This window comes from Episyrphus balteatus, chromosome 4 (genome assembly GCF_945859705.1).
Source record: "Episyrphus balteatus chromosome 4, idEpiBalt1.1, whole genome shotgun sequence".
NCBI classification, from domain to species: domain Eukaryota; kingdom Metazoa; phylum Arthropoda; class Insecta; order Diptera; family Syrphidae; genus Episyrphus; species Episyrphus balteatus.
The window spans coordinates 59,081,122-59,101,793 of record NC_079137.1 but is presented as its reverse complement, the minus strand read 5'-3'; the positions used below and the strand labels follow the sequence as shown (position 1 = coordinate 59,101,793).

The 20,672-nt window shown below is 29.6% G+C and overlaps 1 protein-coding gene across 2 annotated transcripts in view; it reads right to left on the bottom strand.

The window, feature by feature from the left end:
• LOC129920138 (frizzled) overlaps window positions 1–19,704 on the bottom strand; it is a 188,946-nt gene extending 169,242 nt beyond the window's left edge. The window contains exon 1 of one of the 2 annotated variants that reach the window (XM_056001351.1): window positions 18,603–19,704. In XM_056001351.1, the coding sequence (XP_055857326.1) occupies window positions 18,603–19,292 (690 nt within the window). In that variant the 5' untranslated portion in view covers window positions 19,293–19,704. The remainder of the gene's footprint in view (window positions 1–18,602) is intronic. The other variant, XM_056001350.1, reaches the window with a different exon arrangement.
• Between the last annotated feature and the right edge of the window lie 968 nt (window positions 19,705–20,672).

Sequence of the window (20,672 nt, the reverse complement as noted above, 5' to 3'; positions counted from 1 at the left end):
GTACAAGAAAATAGTTTGTTTGGTGTCAAAAGTATGAATTTTAGTTTCAAATTTACAATATTTTAAAAAATGACTCGAAAAACAGAGTAATGAAATGCTAAATTATGTTCATACATAATATCTATTATATTCTCAGGGAATGGTAATGAATTCCGAAATTCTGTATGGGCTTCAGCTCCGTTAAGCCAGAACTGCGACTTCAAAAATTTTAAAAACAAACTAGTCTAATTCGTCTGCCCACCTTTTGTACCTACATGTTTGTACAAAATTTACTTTTGTCCACCCTTCAAAAATTTTTTAGAGGAAATTTTGTTGTATGGGAAGTCTGAAAAAATCTTCAAAAACGTAGATGTAAAACCCGCTCCGTTTTGGAAATATTCTAAAAAGAATTTTTTAAAGGAAATTTCATACAAAATATTATTTTTTTAAGTAAAATCCCCAATTTTTTTTTTTTTCAAAAATTAAAACGGCAATCGTTTAAAAACCTCGAGAAATGGAAACAATTTAGAAATCGTTGTTTGTACACTCTACGTTTAGGAGATATTTAAAATACAAAATTTAAACTGAAAAATTCAAAAGTCGTCAAAATTCATAAGAAAATTTTCAAAATGACCTATCAGCGCTTAAACTTAAGCCGTACCTATGTTGTAAAAAAAAGTATGAGAACTCTAAATAGCATATACAGATACACATTCTCGAAGCCAATTTTTGATGTTTTTAATTTTTATGATTTTAAGGTGTTTTTTTTGCGTATGAAAAAAAAAAAAAATTATGCAGCTCCGTTAAGGCTTGACAGTCAAAATGTTGACTCTACAGCTGTATAACTTTCAGTTAGCAAATGTTTAAATATTTCGATGGTTTAACTCTATTCAGTTAGCTATTAAATTAGAGAAAAAAAAAAGAATGTCACTGTGGTGTATACGTAACTTTTGTGTGTGAAACAATAGCAATAATTTTTTTAGATTATTTATTAATAAAATTTAATTGAATAAAATTTGTTGGTATTTAAAAAGAGCTCGAGAAAGACAAATGACAGAATTAAGAATTTTTGAAAAAAGTCGTTCTTGGGAACTTTAAGGAACTTTGAAATTTTCAGTACAAAATTTGTTTTTTGAATATCAACTAGGTAAACGTATTTTGGGCAAATGATGATTTTTGGTTTGTATTCATGTTTTGAGGTGGACAATTGATTCCTTTTGTGAATATTTTTGAAAAGTACCTATTGTTTTTAAATTTTGGAAAAATATTTACCAGTTTAGTGGATTCTAGTGAATAAGACTGAATGTATTTTTTATTTTATTTTAAAATTTCAAGATTTTGTAAATTTTATATTTTTAATGTTTCGATTGCGTTTCGATTGCGAAAATAGACTTATGAAGAAGTTTTATTCTTCGTTTACTGTTTTTTGTGTTTCTTATACTATCTTCTAATTTGATTACCGTATATGAAAACAAACATTACATCACAATAAAAACTCTCAAGTGAGGTTTTAAGATTTCTTCTACTCTTAAAAATCCATTTCAATCCATAAAATGTGTTCCCTCTTACCATAATTCTGTTGTTGTTACTTGAAAAAAAAAACTCAGTAAACGAATCCATTTTGATTTCAGATTTTCTTTGTTAGCTTTCAAATCAGATTCCTTCTTCACACATTTTTCTTCATCCACTTTAAAAATATCAAAAGTATGCATTTCCATTTCTGGTTCACAAAATAAATATTTGTATTGAAATTATACTATTCTCTCTTTTTTATACATATTTTTTCAAGTGGGGTTGCAGTTGCAACCTACATGTTTTTTCCTTTATTCGATTTGTTTTTTTAAGTTAAAAGATGTAAAACTTCAAAGTAATAAGGTTTCGTTTTCTACTTGGATATGCATTAAACATTCATAAATGAATGAAGTAAAAAAAGAAGAAGAAAAAACGAGTCAATGCTTTATAAAGTGGTTCAACCTACTTCAGAAGTGTTCCTTTAAAAAAATTCTAGAATAACTAGTCAAATGCCATCTTACATCAAAAATCTTAAAATGTAAAAGAATTTTTTTTTTTTCATTTGTTGCTTTTAAGTACACACAACTTAGAAGAAACCTAAGAAAACACTTGAAGACAACCAAGATATTGAATGGCAGTAGGATTTTTTTTATTATTATCCAGGCAAACTTCATTATTATACTCTCTGAAATGATGCAACCGCACCTTAGGTGTGGAGCAGCAAATTAATTTAATTATTAACAGACGGCTCACAATTATTATTGAAGAGGGAACGAAGCCAAAGGAAGTTAGCTAAAGTTTATAACTACACTCTGGTTGAATTGATTAGATACAAACATAATTAGAATTTGACAATTTAGTGAAAGTCAAAAACAATAAAGAAAGAAAGTTAGAATATTTTATTAAAATTTCATAATTTTTGAATACAAATAAAAATCGATAAATTTTATATCGATAAAAGTACAAAAATCGATAAACCGTAAAACAATCGATATTTTTATTAATTTTTTGAAGAGAAAAACATCAAACTTAATTCTCTTTTATCATTACAATGTACATTAATCTATAGATTGGGTAAATCGATGGTACATATCGATTATTTAAAGAAATAATTTCGATTTTCAAAGGTTATTGAATTAAATTGAAAACTTTATAACTTATGAATGTCCAAAAAATACCGGTACAAAATACATAGGTACATTAAAAATTAAATCGATATACCGAAAAACTGTCGATATTTCGATTAATTTTTTTAACGGAAAAAAATTAAGCTTATTTTTTTTAGAGTCGTAATATCGATTTATCGAAAGATATAGTTTATTGATGGTACATATCGATATTATCGAAATAATATCGATTTTTAAAGGTTATTTTATGGAAAAAAATTTATTTTGGAAAAAAACAATAAAGAAAGTTCGAAAATTTTATTGAATTATCATAATTTATAGAAATCGATTGTCGAAATATCGATACAAAATATATTAAATCGATGTAACTACCGAAAACTATTGATATTTTGACTTATTTTTTGCACAGAAAAACATAACACTTAATTCCTTTAATGTCAAAATATCGATTTATCGATAGATAAAGTTTATCGATAGTACAAATCAAAGATTTAAAAACATATTATCGGTTTTTTGTGGTAATTTTTTACAAAAATATCTTAATTTTGATACATATTTACAATATTGTTTGAGAAAAAAAGAAATATGGTGCATTTATCGATACCTTCTCGATAGAATATCAATTTATCATAAAATTAATGCCATCGGCAGTTTTTTTCGCAGAAATATCGATTTTTTCAATGTAAGTCTATCTTATTGAACTTTAGTGTTTGATCATACCTATTGTTATTTTTTTTCATCTAAAGATGATAGCTATGCGGTTTGAATCAAGACATCATGCTGAGCTGTGTGGCTCTATTTTCCACATGCAACATCACCGACAGCGACGTTGATGTTGATGTCGATGTCGATGACGACACGACGACACACATCAAAATGATCCAGTTTCGTTTTTTCTTTTATATAAGCCGAAGTCAAGTGAATAAAAAAAACGAACTCAAGCCTTGAGGGGCAGCACACAATTGTGTGTGATGATAGGTAATCGATACTTTCTTCAATTTTTTTTTTTAATTTAATTTTTTTTTTATTTGTATCTTGTCGTATCAACTTTATTGTGAACGGATCAATGGCTGCCTTGTAATTAACACCAACTGAGAAAGAGAGATGCGGTATTGATGATACCCTCGGATCTATGTCACACAAGCAACCAACGCACTGTTGTCCAAAATGACTTATCTCGTTGCAAAAATCATAACTTTTGAACGGATTGAGGTAGCGGTACAGTTTTTTTTTTAATTTGAAGGAAATTTCCAGGGCTGTTACACCAATGAATTTCAAGAAAATTGTTTTACAGGGTGTTTAGGAATCATCGGCCGAAAACCGATTTTCTTAAAAAAAAAATATTTAAATTAAAATTGGTATGCCATTTTGTAGAAATCACTAATTCACATCTAAAAAAAGTTCAGATTACACTTTTCCATGATATTACGATTATAGAGAATGCCAAAAAAGTTGGTCCCGGAAGTCCGTCTGTCTTTCTGTCTGTATAAGGATCTACATCCTAAACGGATGGACCGATTGACTTCAAATTTGGTATGTAGCATTTTTTGGAGACCCTCCAGAGGTGTTTTTGGAATTAATTTTTTTGGGCCAAAAATAACGGTACTTGTCATACACCAATTTCAGTAAAGCTGTAATTGCTCAAAAACGGCTCCAACGATTTTGTTTAAAAAATTCAAATGTAAGTTTGAAAACAAGGTCTATCTTCTAATGAAAAAAATTTTTTTGGAAAATCATTATTAACGGTACCTGCCATAGAACGGTTTTTTTTAAATCCGATATTCTCCGAAACGGCTTATTCGATTTCAACGAAACTTTTTTTGAAGAAGCACTTATATAACTCAAATATAAGCCAAAAATAAAATTTCAAAAAAAATAATTTTTGGATTTTTAAAAAAATTTTGAAATTTTTTTTTGAAAAATAAAATTTTCGAAAACGGGACATTGTATTTTTTTGAAATTTTGTTTTTAGATGTGGATTAGTGATTTCTACAAAATGGCATACCAATTTTAATTTAAACATTTTTTTTAAAGAAAATCTGTTCCTTCTGCCTTCATTTTTTTTCAAAGTACAAAATCTCGGCAGTGCGCAAGCATGCGCAGCTAAATATTTTTATTTTGAATCAACAATTGATTGGTACACATACCCTATTCGGCTTAATGAATGGAACCGAATGGATTTTTTACGGTACCTGCCATAAAACCGTTTTTTTTCAAATCCGATATTCTCCAAAACGGCTTATTCGATTTCAACGAAACTTTTTGTGAAGAAGCACTTATATAACTCAAATATAAGCCAAAAATAAAATTTCAAAAAAAATAATTTTTGGATTTTTAAAAAAAATTTGAAATTTTTTTTTGAAAAATAAAATTTTCGAAAACGTGACGTTGTATTTTTTTGAAATTTTGTTTTTAAATGTGGATTAGTGATTTCTACAAAATGGCATACCAATTTTAATTTAAACTTTTTTTTTAAAGAAAATCTGTTTTTGGCCGATGATTCCGAAACACCCTGTGAAATAATTTTATTGAAATTCATTGGTATAACAGCCCTAGAAATGTCCTTCAAATAAAAAAAAAAATTGTACCGCTAACTCAATCCGTTCAAAAGTTATGATTTTTGCAACGAGATAAGTCATTTTGGACAACCGTGCAACGCCTGATTGAATTGCGTTTGTAGGTATATGTGTGTATAGAAATTTTGATATGTGAAAAGAAGTAGCTTGAAGCATTCATATCCGTGAGAAATATCTAGATGAGGGAATTCAATTAGCAACAAAAAGTAAGTACGTACGTAAGTACGTCGCCTACCTTTTGCCCCACGATACACGAACGGGTATACCATCTACCGCTACCGAAAATCAACAGTTCCATATCCTGTTTGTGGCAAATTGTTTTGAAATGTTCAAATTAAATTGAAAGGTGCCATGGGGGTTCTTATAGGAACTTCTAGTTTGTGCACGATGGTATGGAAAAAGAATACTTTGTTGCAAGAAATAATATATTGACAACATTGTTGCATGCAACACAGAGCATTTGATTCAAGTTTTTGTCCCAAGGCGCTCCTTATTGAGTCTATGGTGTACCTTCTGAGATAGACAGGTTTCTCTCTCATTTAATTTATGGGACAAGACAAGAAAAGTTTAAAATCGACATATGGAAATACTAATTTGCTTGCATGCTTGTTCTAAATGTAACATACCTACTGTGAATATGGTTGCCACTTTCATAAATGTAAATATTAAATGTTGAAGCCTTTCAAGCTCATTAGTTTCCTTATCCTATTTTTATAAAAGAAAATATTTTTCGAAAGGTGGCAACCATGAATGCGGATGACTACCGCTACTGCTATACAAGCCCATGTTGTTGAAAAGATAACTGCAATTAGAAGCATAGATTGCAGTTAATAAAAAAACGGAACATTTGCTTCAAACTAACCAACTAGCTGCATGAAGGCGGTTAACGTTGAAACTTGAAACTAGTTGTTGTTGTGTTTTTTTAATTGCCACTATGTCGTTAAGTTATAATCGCCGTAATAAGTGTTTCATCGCACACTCAAGGACGATGTGGTGGATGTTAAGAGACAGGTGTTTTTTTTTTAAGCGGCAAGTCGTACTTCTTGCTGTGGACTGTTAAGATATTTGCATTTTTTCTTATTAAGTTGCAATCATCAATATGGGATTGAAAATGTTGGGTAATAAAATTGAATGAAATGTGTTTATGGGTTAAACTTATGAAAACACTGGTAGCTTAGGAAGAACTGTGTGTTAAAAGCAAGTCTTTGGGTAATAAAAAAAAATTTAGCCATCTGCATTTCCTTTTTGTGGAGGGTATAACTGCATTTTTTTTATACCAAACGTGTTATAGTATGAATCTTTTGAATCTTCTGAAGACACTATTCACATATGAGGTCTTTTTAGCTTCTGAATTCTTTGAGGTGTCAACTTGAACTGGGTTATTCCTAGATTTAATAACAATTCAAATGCCTTTGCGCTGAAATATGGAATAAAGCAGCGCTTATTATGCATTATTAAGTTTGTTAATTACAATATTAATATAAAAAATTTTTTTAAAGTAATTTTTTTTTTGCAACTCAAAACATAACTCGACTTGAAATAAGAGAAAATGTTGAGCCGAATCTCGATTTGTGATAGCTCAAAAAGTGTTTGTTGTTTTTTGTTTAAGTATAAAACACGTCTGTTCTTATAAAAACATCTTTTTTTGCAGCCGAATAACATCGATAATAGTTTGGTGAAATTTTAGATCAGTGAATCAACGATACACGTGTTCCGAATAAAAAATTTCGGTGCAGCAAAACTTAAAAAGAATATTGCTGTTTTTATGTCCCACAAGTTTGGGAGGAAAGCGATCAGAACATAAAAGTTTAGTTTTTGCTGCTTTTAGTCTTATAAAGTGCAAGGTAAGGTTTGGTATAATTTTTAGGAGCTAATTACATATATTATTCAATATTTTCAAAAAAAAAAAAAAAAAAAAAAACGTAATAAGTTATGTGTTCGAATAGTTTGAATTTGTCACATTTTCCAAACAATTTTTTGAGATTTAAAAAAAATTTCTTTTTTTCATACAGTTCCATGTTCTATGTGGGTTGGGGTCGAAATTCTGTATGTTGCAAAATTCTGTATTCAAAATACTGTATGCTAAAATACTGTATGTCAAAATTCTGTTTGTGCAAAATGCTGTACGAACAAAATTCTGAAAGTCAAAATTCTGTAGGTATAGCAAAATTCTGGTTGGTCAAAATACTGTATTTCAAAATACTGTATTTCAAAATTTTGTACATCAAAAATTCAAAAATTTAAAGCTAGTATTTAGTGTTTTTTTATCAAAGAAAATTTCTTTAAAGATACTGTATTGAAAATATAGTATTTTGCCGTACAGAATTTTACAAAACAGAATTTTGTAAGTCAGTGTTTTGTTCATACAGTATTTTGACGTACATAATTTTGTATTTACAGTACCTATAATGGCGTACAGAATTATGGTCTTACAGTATTTTGACCCCACAGAATTTTGTCGTACAGAATTTTGACAAGCAGAATTATGATCCGCTCCCGTTCTATGTACTAACAAACATTTAATTTGTCTCAAAAATTTCTTTTGCTTGAATAAAAAAATACATTAACATCAGGGTCGACGATCGTGAGTGAAACTTTTGTATTGGTTTTTTTTTTAAGTTTTAGATAGGTAGTTTTTGCTTATAAATCCTGCTTTAATTTAAATTTTGTTCACACAAAATCATTGCGGAAAGTAAAAAGTATACAAAATTTTGGAACATTCTTTGAAAAATGAGTAATGAGGTAAATTAGCCGAGCAGTTAGTTACACAGCCAGAAAGAAAAAAAGTTCTGACCTGGAAGTGAGACTATGATGTTAAATATAAGTTTTTTCAGTCGCTGAAACCGAATTGGGCCCTAAATCGTACAATTTAATTAATTTATAATATATTTGTATTTAGACTTATAAAAACATTTTTAATACAAACAAAAAAATTAAATTGCTAAAAGGGGGTAGGGTCGCTTTAAGCCTAAAATATGTTTTTCGGTAAAATCGGTCTTGATCCATAGTCGCCGATTACAAACAACTCAGCAACCAGGCCTCAAAGAAAATTTTAATGTTTACTTGCTTATAGAGCTCAAAAAGACCTTTATTTTGATGCCTCACTCGATGAATTTGGAGAAAAATTTTTAAAAATGCGTTTTTTTTCGGCAAGGGGTTAACCTAGGATTTTTGTTGAAAATTTCAAAAAAAAATTGATTTGTAATTTTTATATCTAAACACATAGTACTGTTCACTATGAATTCATATCTTTTATCCACAACTTGTTTCAAGGCTTTCATTCGAAGATATCAGCTTTTAAAATAAGAAAAAATAAAATGCACGACTGGGTCGCACGTACTTGCTCTTGTAGTTCAAAGTATCTTTATCTTAAATATCTATTTAGTACAGGAAAGTTAGTAAAAAACAGGCATTTTGTGGAACGAAATACAGGACGGCTGAATTTTTCAAATCTGAAAGAGGGCTTGTAGAAAAGCTTAAGTCCTGGTTTTCGGGACGCCACTCCCCTGGCGAAATCCGCCATTTTGGAAAACGCGACTCGCTCTATATCTCCAAAACTGTGGGTCCTACAGAAATGGTTGTCAGACCAAAGTTATTGAAAATTTAATTATCTTAATTATTAATTATTAATTATTTTTCTCAGAGCGCAATAGTTTTGAGGTTATGTTGTTTTAATTTATTTTTTTCTGTTTTTTTAAGATTATATCATTCCCAGTAAAGTTACAGACCGTCAAATTTCCAATAATTTGGTATATTTTTGAAAGTCCTGCGATGTATGAGTCGAAAGTTATTGATCTGAAAACTATAGTCTAAGTACAGGAAAGATAGTAAATAAACAGGCTTTTTTTGGAACGAAATATAGGATGGCTGATTTTTTTCAAATCTGAAAGAAGGGTATTAGAAAAGCTTAAGTCCTGATTTTCGGGACGCCAACCCCCTGGCGAAATCCGCCATTTTGAAAAACGTGAATTGGTCTATATCTTCTAAATTATTGGCTTGATCGAATAAGTTACTTGACCAAAATTGTAGGTAATATAACTGTTTTTCAGCGAGGACAACACTTTTGAGATTATGTTGTTTTATTTTTTTGGTTTTTTAATTTGTCTGAGTCTCTATGATAGAAACATAATTTTTTAGCCTCTTTATGATGCTTGGATGTTTGACTTAACACAAAATGTGTGTAACTCAATATTGTAAGTTTTACCATTACCCACCTTAATAACTCCCTCTTATATCATATTTTTCTTGTTTTTACATTACGTACACTATTTAGCCTTTTTTTATAGCTTATGCAAAAACAAATTAGTATATTTTTTGAAAATATTGAGAGGGATTGCTCTTAAAGCTCCGTATCTTTGGCTTGAAAAGTCATATAATCTTCAAAAGTATACCAAATTAATATAAATTTGATGTTCTACAACTTTAATGATGCTACAAAATTATGTTTCTATCATAGAGACTGAGAAAAATTTAAAAAAAAAAAAACGGAAAAATATAAAATAAAAAAACATAACCTCAAAAGTGTTGTCTTCGCTGAAAAACAGTGTATGCAAAAGAAAAGATATTTATATTAACTACAACTTCATTTAAGTAACTTATTCGGTCAAGCCAATAGTGTAGTAGATATAGACCAATTCACGTTTTTCAAAATGGTGGATTTCGCCAGGTGGTTGGTGTCCCGAAAATTAGGACTTGAGCTTTTCTAATACCCTTCTTTCAGATTTGAAAAAAATCAGCCATCCTATATTTCGTTCCACAAAATGCCTGTTTTTTTTTACTAACTTTCCTCTACTTAGGCTATAGTTTTCAGATCAATAACTTTCGACTCATACATCGCAGGACTTTCAAAAATATACCAAATTATTGGAAATTTGACGGTCTTTAACTTTTACTGTTTAAAAAATTATGTAACTAATACTGGGAATGATATAATCTTAAAAAACAGAAAAAAAATACTTGCCCTAAAGAGCAAGTAAAAATATAGGTATTTCAATTGCAAACAATTCAGCAACCAGACCCCATAGAAACTTTTAATATTCACTTGCTATAATAGAGTTTAAAAAGTCCTTTATTTTGAAGCCTCACTCGATGAATTTAGAGCAAATTTTTGAAAATGAATTTTTTTTTTCGTTTCTGAAAAAACAGTTTTGTTGACCTCGAAAATGTCACATATGGAAAGTGGAGGGTAATGTGGTACACCTACGTTCTCTAATGTTGTATTCTCTTTTCCAATACAATATTACCTATATATTTTAGGAGTGTCTTCATTTTCAAAAAAAAAACCAATAAAGTGGTTTCAACGCTTTAATCCACAGATATCTGCTTCCGAACGTTTGACTGCAAATAATTCTCGATTGAAAAGGTAAAGTATCTTAAATCGACTTAAGATGTTTCGCGTTTTTTATGCACAAAAACAATTTCATCTTATGTTCAAAAGACACATATTCAAAACCTTAAGTAGACTTAAGATTATATTGGGTTAAGACTTTTTTTATTATTGTAAAATCTTAAATTATCTTATTTTGACTTAAGATATTTTCGCTCGTGCAAGCAGAAACAAAAAGTCATCCTTAAATTGACATAAGATAAATTTTTTTTAAAAATTCCGAAAGAGTATGAAAAGGCAAATCATCTTATGTCAATTTAAGATGTTGGAAATTAATATAAAATACAATTTATAAAAAAGGCAAACTATCTTAAGTCATATTTACCGTATTTAAGTCCTTATAACGGGAAAAATATTAAAAATATCTTTTTGAAATAAATTTAATAAAAAAGATCATAAAATTTGACATCTAAATGTTTTATACAATTAAATCTACACTTGAAAGAATTTTTGGGAGGCAGCTTTGAAGTTTGGTTTTGCTCTCCTGAAAAATCATCAAAATTGACAATAGATACTTTACCTTTTCAGTCGAGAATTCAGCAACAAGACCTCAAAATAACTTTTGATTTTAACTTTTTAATGTATCAAGTTAAGTCATCTTTTGTTATTCTAGTACAGACATGATAATCATACGTTTAGAAAAAAAAGAACATCGAATTGTTATCAGTGTTAGTAGTATAACTTTCATTTTTCTTCATTCAAGGACCTACACTTCATGTCACAATTTTTCAGAAGGACGAAAAAAACATTGTCATAAAATCACTCACTGTCGCTTTAACTATTATTTTTTGTTTATAATAAGCCTAAAGGCACACCCATTTTATAAGTTTAATAATAATTTTCTTGTCTCAGGAATATCAAAAAAAAAACTTGATTGCATGTTTTCATATTCAATTACATCAATCAAAAAGTTAAAGTGGCTCTGAGAGATATAGCGAGCAAAAAATAAAATAAATTAATAGCTATGATGAAATTGCCATCAGCGAAAAATTCAACTTAAACTCTGAACAAAAAAAAAAGTTTATTTGAGATAATTAACCGTATTTAAAATCATTTACAAGCTCTTTTCTATCGATAAATGACTTCAAAACGAGTCTATACTTTTTTTTTAAATATAACTTCCCAAGACATAACCAATACCCACTTTATAAAATAAAATTACATGTTCAACTCTCAAAGAAATATAGTTATTAGATGTTCCATGTCGCTCAATTTCCAATTTAGTAAATAAATAGATAACTCTTGTTGCTCCAACAGATTAAACATGCATTTTTGACAGCATGTGGGCTGTCACAATTACGTTTGCTGTCTCTGTCTCTGTTTTTCCGCAGAGGGTCCGTCTTGTGACATTTATATCTGCACATAGAAAAACACGATGAACGTGTAAATTTCCATTAAATTTAGTTGAATTACATTTTGCAGTATAAATTTGGTGCAGTTTTTCCAATTTTTTGGTGCAACCACAAATAAAACGAGTCAAACTCACAACGTCATGCTGTGCTAGTGGGATAAATTGCATCAAATTAATAATGAAAAACCATTAATAAGTCAAATGTCTATAGTTGTTACTCATGCTTTAATTTTTAGCAGTTTCACAGTATCAGTATTCAAAAATTGGTCATTAATTAATTGTTTTTTGATAAAACAGTTTACATTGATTTTTATCTTTGCAACAAAAATGTTAAAAAATAAATATGATCACACAGCCAAATCAAAGTGGATTGTAAACTATAAATAAATCAGTTCTAGGGAAAGAACGCGCCACAGCACAAAACAACATGTGTGTTCAATTCACGTATCGCCCAGTCTAGACTGTGGCTTTGAAAGGTGGAACTTTTATTTTTTGCGGGGAATAAATGCATTAAATTCTTATGAATGAACATAAATCCCAGACAGTCACACTTGAGGGCTTACAACTACTGCTTAGCGTGTATTTCTGACATTAAAGGTATATAGACAGTGTTACCACTTTAGTTTACATTTTAACAAACTTTTTGATTCGTATTATGGTGTAATTTTGTTCAAAAAAAAAAATTTACAAATTTTGGTGGTCAGAAATAAAATTCATCAAAAGGATTGGACATAGTTTATAACCGGCGAAAAAGCTTCTTACTTCCAATGATAACTCTTTTTTTAAATTTTGTATAGTAGTTTAGAAGTTATGAGAGAACAGATGAATATTAAATAAAAATATATTCACCTGTTCTCTCATAACTTTTAAACTACTTATCATTATTTGACAAATGAGGTATCGTTGGAAGCAAGAAATTCATTCAATGGTTATAGGCTTTGTAACGTCACATTAAAATGAACACAGCACAATTTGGTGGCAAAAGTCATAAACTTAACTAATGTTCAATGTACTGTGACTGTAAAATACTGTCATCTGCAGTACTGGCATTGGAATTTTACAAAAAAAAACAAAAAAAAAAAAAAAATATTTCCATGACTTTTGCCCCCATATTGTTCCATGTTCATTTTAGTAATGTGCCTCATAGCCTATAACCTGCGAAAAGGCCTCTTACTTCCAATGACACCTTTTTTGTGAAATAATGATAAGTAGTACAAAAGTTATGAGAGAATATATGAACATATTTGTATTTAAATTCATATATTCTCTCATTAGTTCTAAACTACTTATCAGAATTTGACAAACCAAGTGTCATTTGAAGGCTCTTGGTGTTTCGCTGGTTATAGGCTATCACATTATGAAGAACAGTGAACAATTTGGAGGCAAAAGTCATTTTGACATCCATGGTACTGTCATTAAAATCAATCATATGATCAAAAATTTACATATTAAAATTTTACAATTGAATAAACTTCAAACGCAGATTCATGACTAATAAAAACTGCCATTTAAACAAAAAAAAAATGTTTAAATTTGGCAATATCGAATTATCAATTTTTAATAATCTAATTAACAAATATTTCTATTCTTCTACTAATTAACTAGCGATAGTTTCTTAATTAACAATAATTATTTAGCTAGGTAGTTATTATAATAACGAAGTCATCAAAGATCATCAATTTTACTGTCTGTTTTGTGAAGTAATAATCAGTTCGAACAATCAGAAACATGTTTGTTGTGTGACATCTGTTATTGCCTTTGGTGTTTTTAAGAATAAAAAGTTGTTTAACCATCGCATCAAACCTTTGTGTTTAATAAGTTAAAAAAATGGAAAAAATTTAATCTTTCATCTTGAAACAACACCTGAACATGTTCGTATCTTCTTCATTTTCTATTGAGCGTTTAATACAATTATCTTTCACCCATTCTCGACTCAAAACACGATTGTTAAAAAAATTAAAAAAGTCCATCTTGTTGCTCGAAAATACGTTTATTTAAAATGGCTGTCATAAAAACTTATGATGTGGTAATTTCTAAAGACTAAAAGTTGATCTATGTTGTATTTGGAATTTGAAAAACTGAAAGCAACTTAAAAAACAAAAAAGAAAAAAACCAATTCCATCTCATAATAATCAAAAACAATCACAGCTAAAGCGTGCAGCATCAACAATAACAACTGCAGAGCAGGAGCAGTATGCATGCAGCAGTTTTATTTTTTTTTATTTTGTTTTTTTTTCTTGATTATTATAGACAGATTGCCTTAAAGTCTGTTGAGTCTGTGTCTTATCCGAACATCTTCTGCATTAAAACAACACGATTTCAATTCCATTGCGAGCATCTCAAAACGGAAAAACCTTTAGCAAAATGACTTGAGGTTGAGTTCTTATACATAAATGAAGTTGAGTTGAGACGACTTTTTGTTTTGTTGTTGTGTTTCATTTGCGCGCTTTTTTTTGTTGCGCGTTCCATATCCATCCAAAAGGCAACAGCAAAGTGTCTTGTTTTTTTAATGATGCCTCTAATGCTCACGTTTAAATGCCAAGACGACGTCACGATTTAGTTTCAGTGCCACAAAGTTTTATGGTTTATGGCGACATAAATTCAATCGTCTGCTCTAGCTCTTTGCTGTTCAAGCTAGTTAATGAAATTCTTTAACTTTAAACAAAAAAAAAGTAGAAGAAAAAGAAAAGTACAACCCAACTCATATACAACACAAGTGTTATTATGTTAAGGATCTTTCATACCTGCAAGTCTGAATGTTATAAGTTTCTTTTCTTGTTCTGGTTTTTATTTCAAACAGTGTTGCCATTTTGGGTATTAATTAAGGTGAAATTTTTCATTATAACGCTTTGTGATTTTATTTTTCCATTTAGTGATGAGTCATTAAATTTTAATCTCTTATAAGGTAAAAACAAAATAATTCCTTTTGGAAAACAAAATGTTAAAATGAAAAGATTTCTTATCAATTCAATGTGCATTCTAATTGATTTTAAAAGATTTTCTTAAACAAAAGGAATCGTTTTTAATTCGATAGGTAATAAGATAATCTTCTCAAAACGTAAATGTTTGATACCTAGATATTTTTACTTGCGATATAGGTACTGTATATCAAGTTATGCATTCGTAAAAAAAAAAAAGTTGAGATAACATTTTTCCATGACATTACGATAGTAGAGAATGCCATAAAAGTGGGTCCCATAAGTCCGTCTGTCTGTCTGTCTGTCTGTCTGTCTGTACATATAAGGAGCCTAAACGGATGGATCGATTAATGTAAAACTTGGTATGTAGCGTTATTTGGCGACTCTCCAGAGGGGTTTTTGGAATTAATTTTTTTGGACCAAAAATAACGGTACTTGTCATGTACCGATTTTAGTTAAGTAGAAATTGCTAAAAAACGGCTTCAACGATTTTGTTTAAAAAATTCAAATGTTAGTTTAAAGACAAGGTCTATCTTCTAATGAAAAAAATTTTGTTTGAAAATCATTATTGACGGTACCTGCTATAGAACCGTTTTTTTTTTTTTCAAATCCGATTATCTCTAAAACTACTTATTCGATTTCATCGAAACTTTTTGTGAAGAAGCATTTATATAATTTTAATATAAGCCAAAAAAAAAAAAAATTTGAAAAAAATAATTTTTTGGATTTAAAAAAAAAAATTTTTTTTTTTTTTTGAAAAATCAAATTTTCCCAAAACGGGACAATAAATTTTTTTTTAAATTTTGTGTTTGGATGTTGATCAGTGATTTCTACAAAATGGCATACAAATTTTATTTTTTTTTTTTAAATTATTTATAAAAAATTAGTTTTTTAAAAAACGGCTCTAACGATTTTGAAAATTTTTTTATTCGTGTTAAATAAATTAAATATTATGTTGACCACTATGGTTTCTTAACTTGTTTTTAATATTTTAAAATTTCAATAATTGAAGTCTTGAAAAAGACTTTTGTTTCATCAAAATTTCAAAATAAATTTTGATATGACTATAAGAACAACAGTTTCAACTCATTGCATAGGTATTAGTAACATTTTCAGTTTTGAGATAAAAAAGTTTTTTTTTGGTATTCAAATCAAGCCAAATCGTGGTTGGCCAATTGGTCTTTTAAAAAGATTTAATATTCAAACAACATGTATACAAATTGGAACGAATTCGCCTTTTGAAGGTCGAAATTTACCACAAACTGCCTCACTTGTACTAAACAAAGCATTGAAAAAAATGTTTACTTATCTTAGAAACATTGAGATAGTTTTTTCCTTTGATTTTATTAGATATTATAAAAGCATTAAACACTGATACATTGTTTTTTTTATTTCAAAACATAGTTTTTAGGGGCTAAAATCCCAAAGATTACAATATTCGAGTATTTTTTAACATTTTTGACATTTTTGTGTTCGAGACTCGAGAAAACTAAGATACCTATAAACAACTGTGCCAAAAATTTAAAAAATATTCCTATTTGACAAAAAAAATTAAATGCACAAATCGAAAAAATTGAAATTGTTTATAAATGAAAAAAAAATTAGAATCTATACTAAAACGTTCAAATTATTTTTTAAGCTAAAAAAAACTCAAAATCTAAGAGTGACTTAAATCCTTTTTAAGTAATTTTATTGCAGTACTTACCTACCTACTAATTTTATAAACAATGAGCTGATTGATTTAATCTTAAAAATCCAAAAGTAAAGTATTATCATTAGGGTGGGTCAAAAAAAATCGAAATTCGTTTTTTTTTCGATTTTGTATTTTTTATTAACTGACTTTTTAGAAAAAATTTTACATATTCTTGTATAAAATTGAACGCTCTACAAAAAAGGCCTTAAACACTTTTTTCAACTATCTAACAGTTACAAAAAAGATCTTAATAATGAAGTTTCAGTGAATTGGAAAATTTTTAAATGTAAAAATTGTTTTTATAATTTTTTTTTAACTTTGACCTCAAATATCTTTAGAATGGTTAGATTAATGAAAAAAGTTAATAATAAGACCTTTTTTGTAGAGCAATTTGTTTCCTACAAGAATATGTCATGCGCGTTTGATTATTATAATTTTTCAATTTGTTACAAAATTAAGAACAAAAAACGAATTTTTAAAGATTTTCTCGATTTTTGTACTTCAAATATCTACTAAACGGTTAGATAATTGAAAAAAGTGTATAAGGCCTTTTGTGTAGAGCGTTCAATTTTATACAAGAATATGTAAAAAAAAAATTGCTAAAAAGTCAATTAATAAAAAAATTATTTTTTTTTTTCGTAGAAGCTTGATGTAAAAATGGAAAATTGCGAAGCAGAGGACCTTCCCATTAATATAAAGAGATCATATTTGGTATGTATATTCTAGAGGTGTCTAGCAATTTTTGACCCACCCTAATTATCATACTTTATCAACTTCCAAAAAAATAATAACTCCAAACCACTTGAGGAATGTAGACCTAATTTTATTATTGAATGCTTTTTCAACCTGCGTCCTTACGGAACAAATTCATGAATTATTTCAAACTTTGAATGCAATGAAATTCTACGGTGTTTGGTGTCATATCTATGAATGACTCTTTATTGAATTGTTTTAATAACCTCTCTGTTCTCTGACTTTAAACCGATAGATTGTCATACAATACCCCGAATTCTCTCAGCTTGTTTATTTCTTCTTAAAGATATACCATACAAATAAAGGATACCAAGGAAATGGAATGTGATTTCTATTTTTGGTTGTTATTTTTTTATTTTGACGCGGTAGAGCATAATTATTGCAATGTGACATCAAAAATCACCTTAGCCCCAGGTAACGAAAAATAACGTCACATATGTATGTGATTCTATTTTTGTAGATATTCCAATCCAAAGGTTAGAAATTTAATTTATAACCTTAAATAAAATCGATAATCATCACCGTCCATAAACATTGCAAACATTTAAAGAATAAAAAGACCCTCTTCAAATTCCCAAAAATCATCTATTTTACAAATTAACACAAAAAATTCGAAAAGAAATCTAAACTCACATAACCTAGACAGAAATAGGTACCAACCTACCTATCATCTATCATCGTAACCTCTCTCATCATTTTTGTAAATTCACTTCAGTATTTGATATAATAAATTAAAAATAAAAAATATAAAACAAAATCCTTGAACACAACAACAAACTTCCAATTTGTACCTATACAAAAATTCCTATCCTTTATTCTACCCTACCAACCTTACCTACCTGCTTGTCTAATGTCTACCTCATTCAACAAATATAAACACAACCTATACAAAGAAGGAGTACTGGAGAATCAATGAGAGGATAATTAAAACCAAATAACGAACGACAAAAAAAAGGTCAAACAGAAAAAAGAATGCGTCGTAATGCTTACAAAACACGAAGGACGAGAGGACCTTTTCAAATATCCTTCTACCTACTATTATGGGTTGAATTTCCTTACAAACCGTATTCATAGCAAGGTTAAACAAAAAACAACAACAATAGAAAGAAAAAAACAAAACCTAAAAACAAGGACGTCTGTCTTTGTTTTTTTTTTTTTTTTTTGCAAACAGCCGAAGGGATTATCACCTTCGAAAAGGACTCAATTCTTTCCTCAAAACACAACCATTACTCAGGTAGAAAAAACAAAAGTCCTTTTTTTTCCGCTCCAAAACAAACAAAATAGCAAAGGGGAGTTATGTCTCTCACCTTTCCTCCAACCTTCAGCGAATATCCCATGCCCGAAGGTGTCTTCAACTGAACCGGACAAACAAATCCAATATTCCGGTGTGGCGCCTCGACGGCATTCTTCCTTGGCGGCGTAACCCGCGGCAAATTTGTCCGCGTCGGCGATGGCGTTGTTGCTGTGGTATTTTCCGCCACACACAATCCATCGCCCCCATAAACCGGAAATTTGGTACATTCCAAATTTTCGGGCCAATTAAAATTGTAGTGTTTCATTAGAGCCTCACACAGACGCGCCGATTCGCACAAACTCCGACACGGCGGAATCGGCTCGTCTAGAATCGTACACACGGGCACGTACAACGAACAAAGGAACAACTGCAGATCCGGACTGCAAGCGATTTTAACGAGTGGCGCAAATTGGTGCACTTCGAGGCCGGCTTCCTCTTGGCGCGTATGACCAATTAGATTCGGCATAATGGTCATATTGTAGGGGATATCCTTGCAAATGGATATGGTAATGGGTTCACAGCGATTGTGATGGGGGAAGAGATCGGAGGAGGACATGCCGGAGGACGATGAGGAGCCCGGCAGTACTTCGACCCCACTGTGATGGTGATAGCCGCCACTGCCGATGTTGGAGTCGTAGATGCGTTGGACTCCGTTACAGTGGGCGAGTATCGCACAAAAAAACACTAGCAAGGACTTTTTCATTTCAAATTTTGTATTTGAACACTTTTTTTTCAAGTGGATTTTATGGCGCAATCACAGGGAATTTATATCCACTTGGCAAATATTAGATTACTCTTTATTCGAGTGATATTTTCACTTCACTTCTCTACTTCATTGCCTTTTTACACTATAATAGCAACTCGCATTCAATCGAGCTTGATATAAATTGCTATTATTGCAAACAACTGTAAACAACTGGCAAGCATTGTTAACCCGCTTTAATCAGACAATGCACTATGCCGTTAAGTTGATAATGTGGCGATTTTTTTGATTTCCCCTCTCTGGCAAATACCGCCAAAGGTAAGGTGTAATATTACACTTTTTTGTTTGATATAGAAGAGCGAAAGTAGTAATTACAAAGAAAAAAAAACCAAAGAAGAGGGAACTCTCAAAATAGAACACACCGTTTTTTTTTTTTCCTAACCGACCGTAAATCGACATACAATCTACCCTCAACGACAGACATTCACCAACTGAAATAAATTTTTGTTAGTGAACTTTTGTGAGTGAATTTCTTGGCGAAGTTGCGTTTTTGTTTGTGAAAGAGAGTTTAATTTGTGAAAGAGAAACAATATTATAGAGAAATTGAAAATGAATGTTTTTTTTTTTTTTTTATTAAAAATGAACCTTTTGTTGATATATTTTTAAATATAGAGTGAACAATGAATGAATGAGTGGGTTTAATAATAATAATGTGGTTTTTTAGTTTTTGTTTAAGAAAAATAAATTAATATTGTTTAGTTTATTAAAGAAACATAAATTGATTAAATTTCAAATTACACTCTTGCAACAGGAAAAAAGAACGATAAAATCAGCCAAAGATAAAATCAATAGGATTACAGGAATAATAATAATGTATTGGCGGTTTTGTTTTCTTTTTTTTTGTTTTGTTTTTGGTTTAAGATTTAAGTAAAATAATTCATGACAGAAGAGAATAGTGTTTGGAGGAAAGAGCAAAACTTGTAACAAAGTTCATTTTAGCTCTTAAATGATGAGGGTTGCCAATTTTATAAAGTTTACAATATGCACCTGATAAAACAAATTAGTGGAGCAAATAGTGCATAGGTATCATATTTCGGAAACGGTCAGCTTTGATTTTGATGTTTTTTTAATAATTAATGTATAAAATTTTCTAAGAAATAATAAATTCTGCTGGTAAATTACAATACATTAACCGGACACTATGTTTTAAGAGTGCAAAAATAATTTTAACCAAAATATGGAAATTTTCCTTACTATATAGAATTTTAATTAATTTTTGATTTTAAAAGGTTTTAAAATTAGTAAGAAAACCAACATGTATTCAAAATTCGAGGAAACATTTGAAAATATTGAGTTGACTCCTTGTCGCTTTAAACCAAT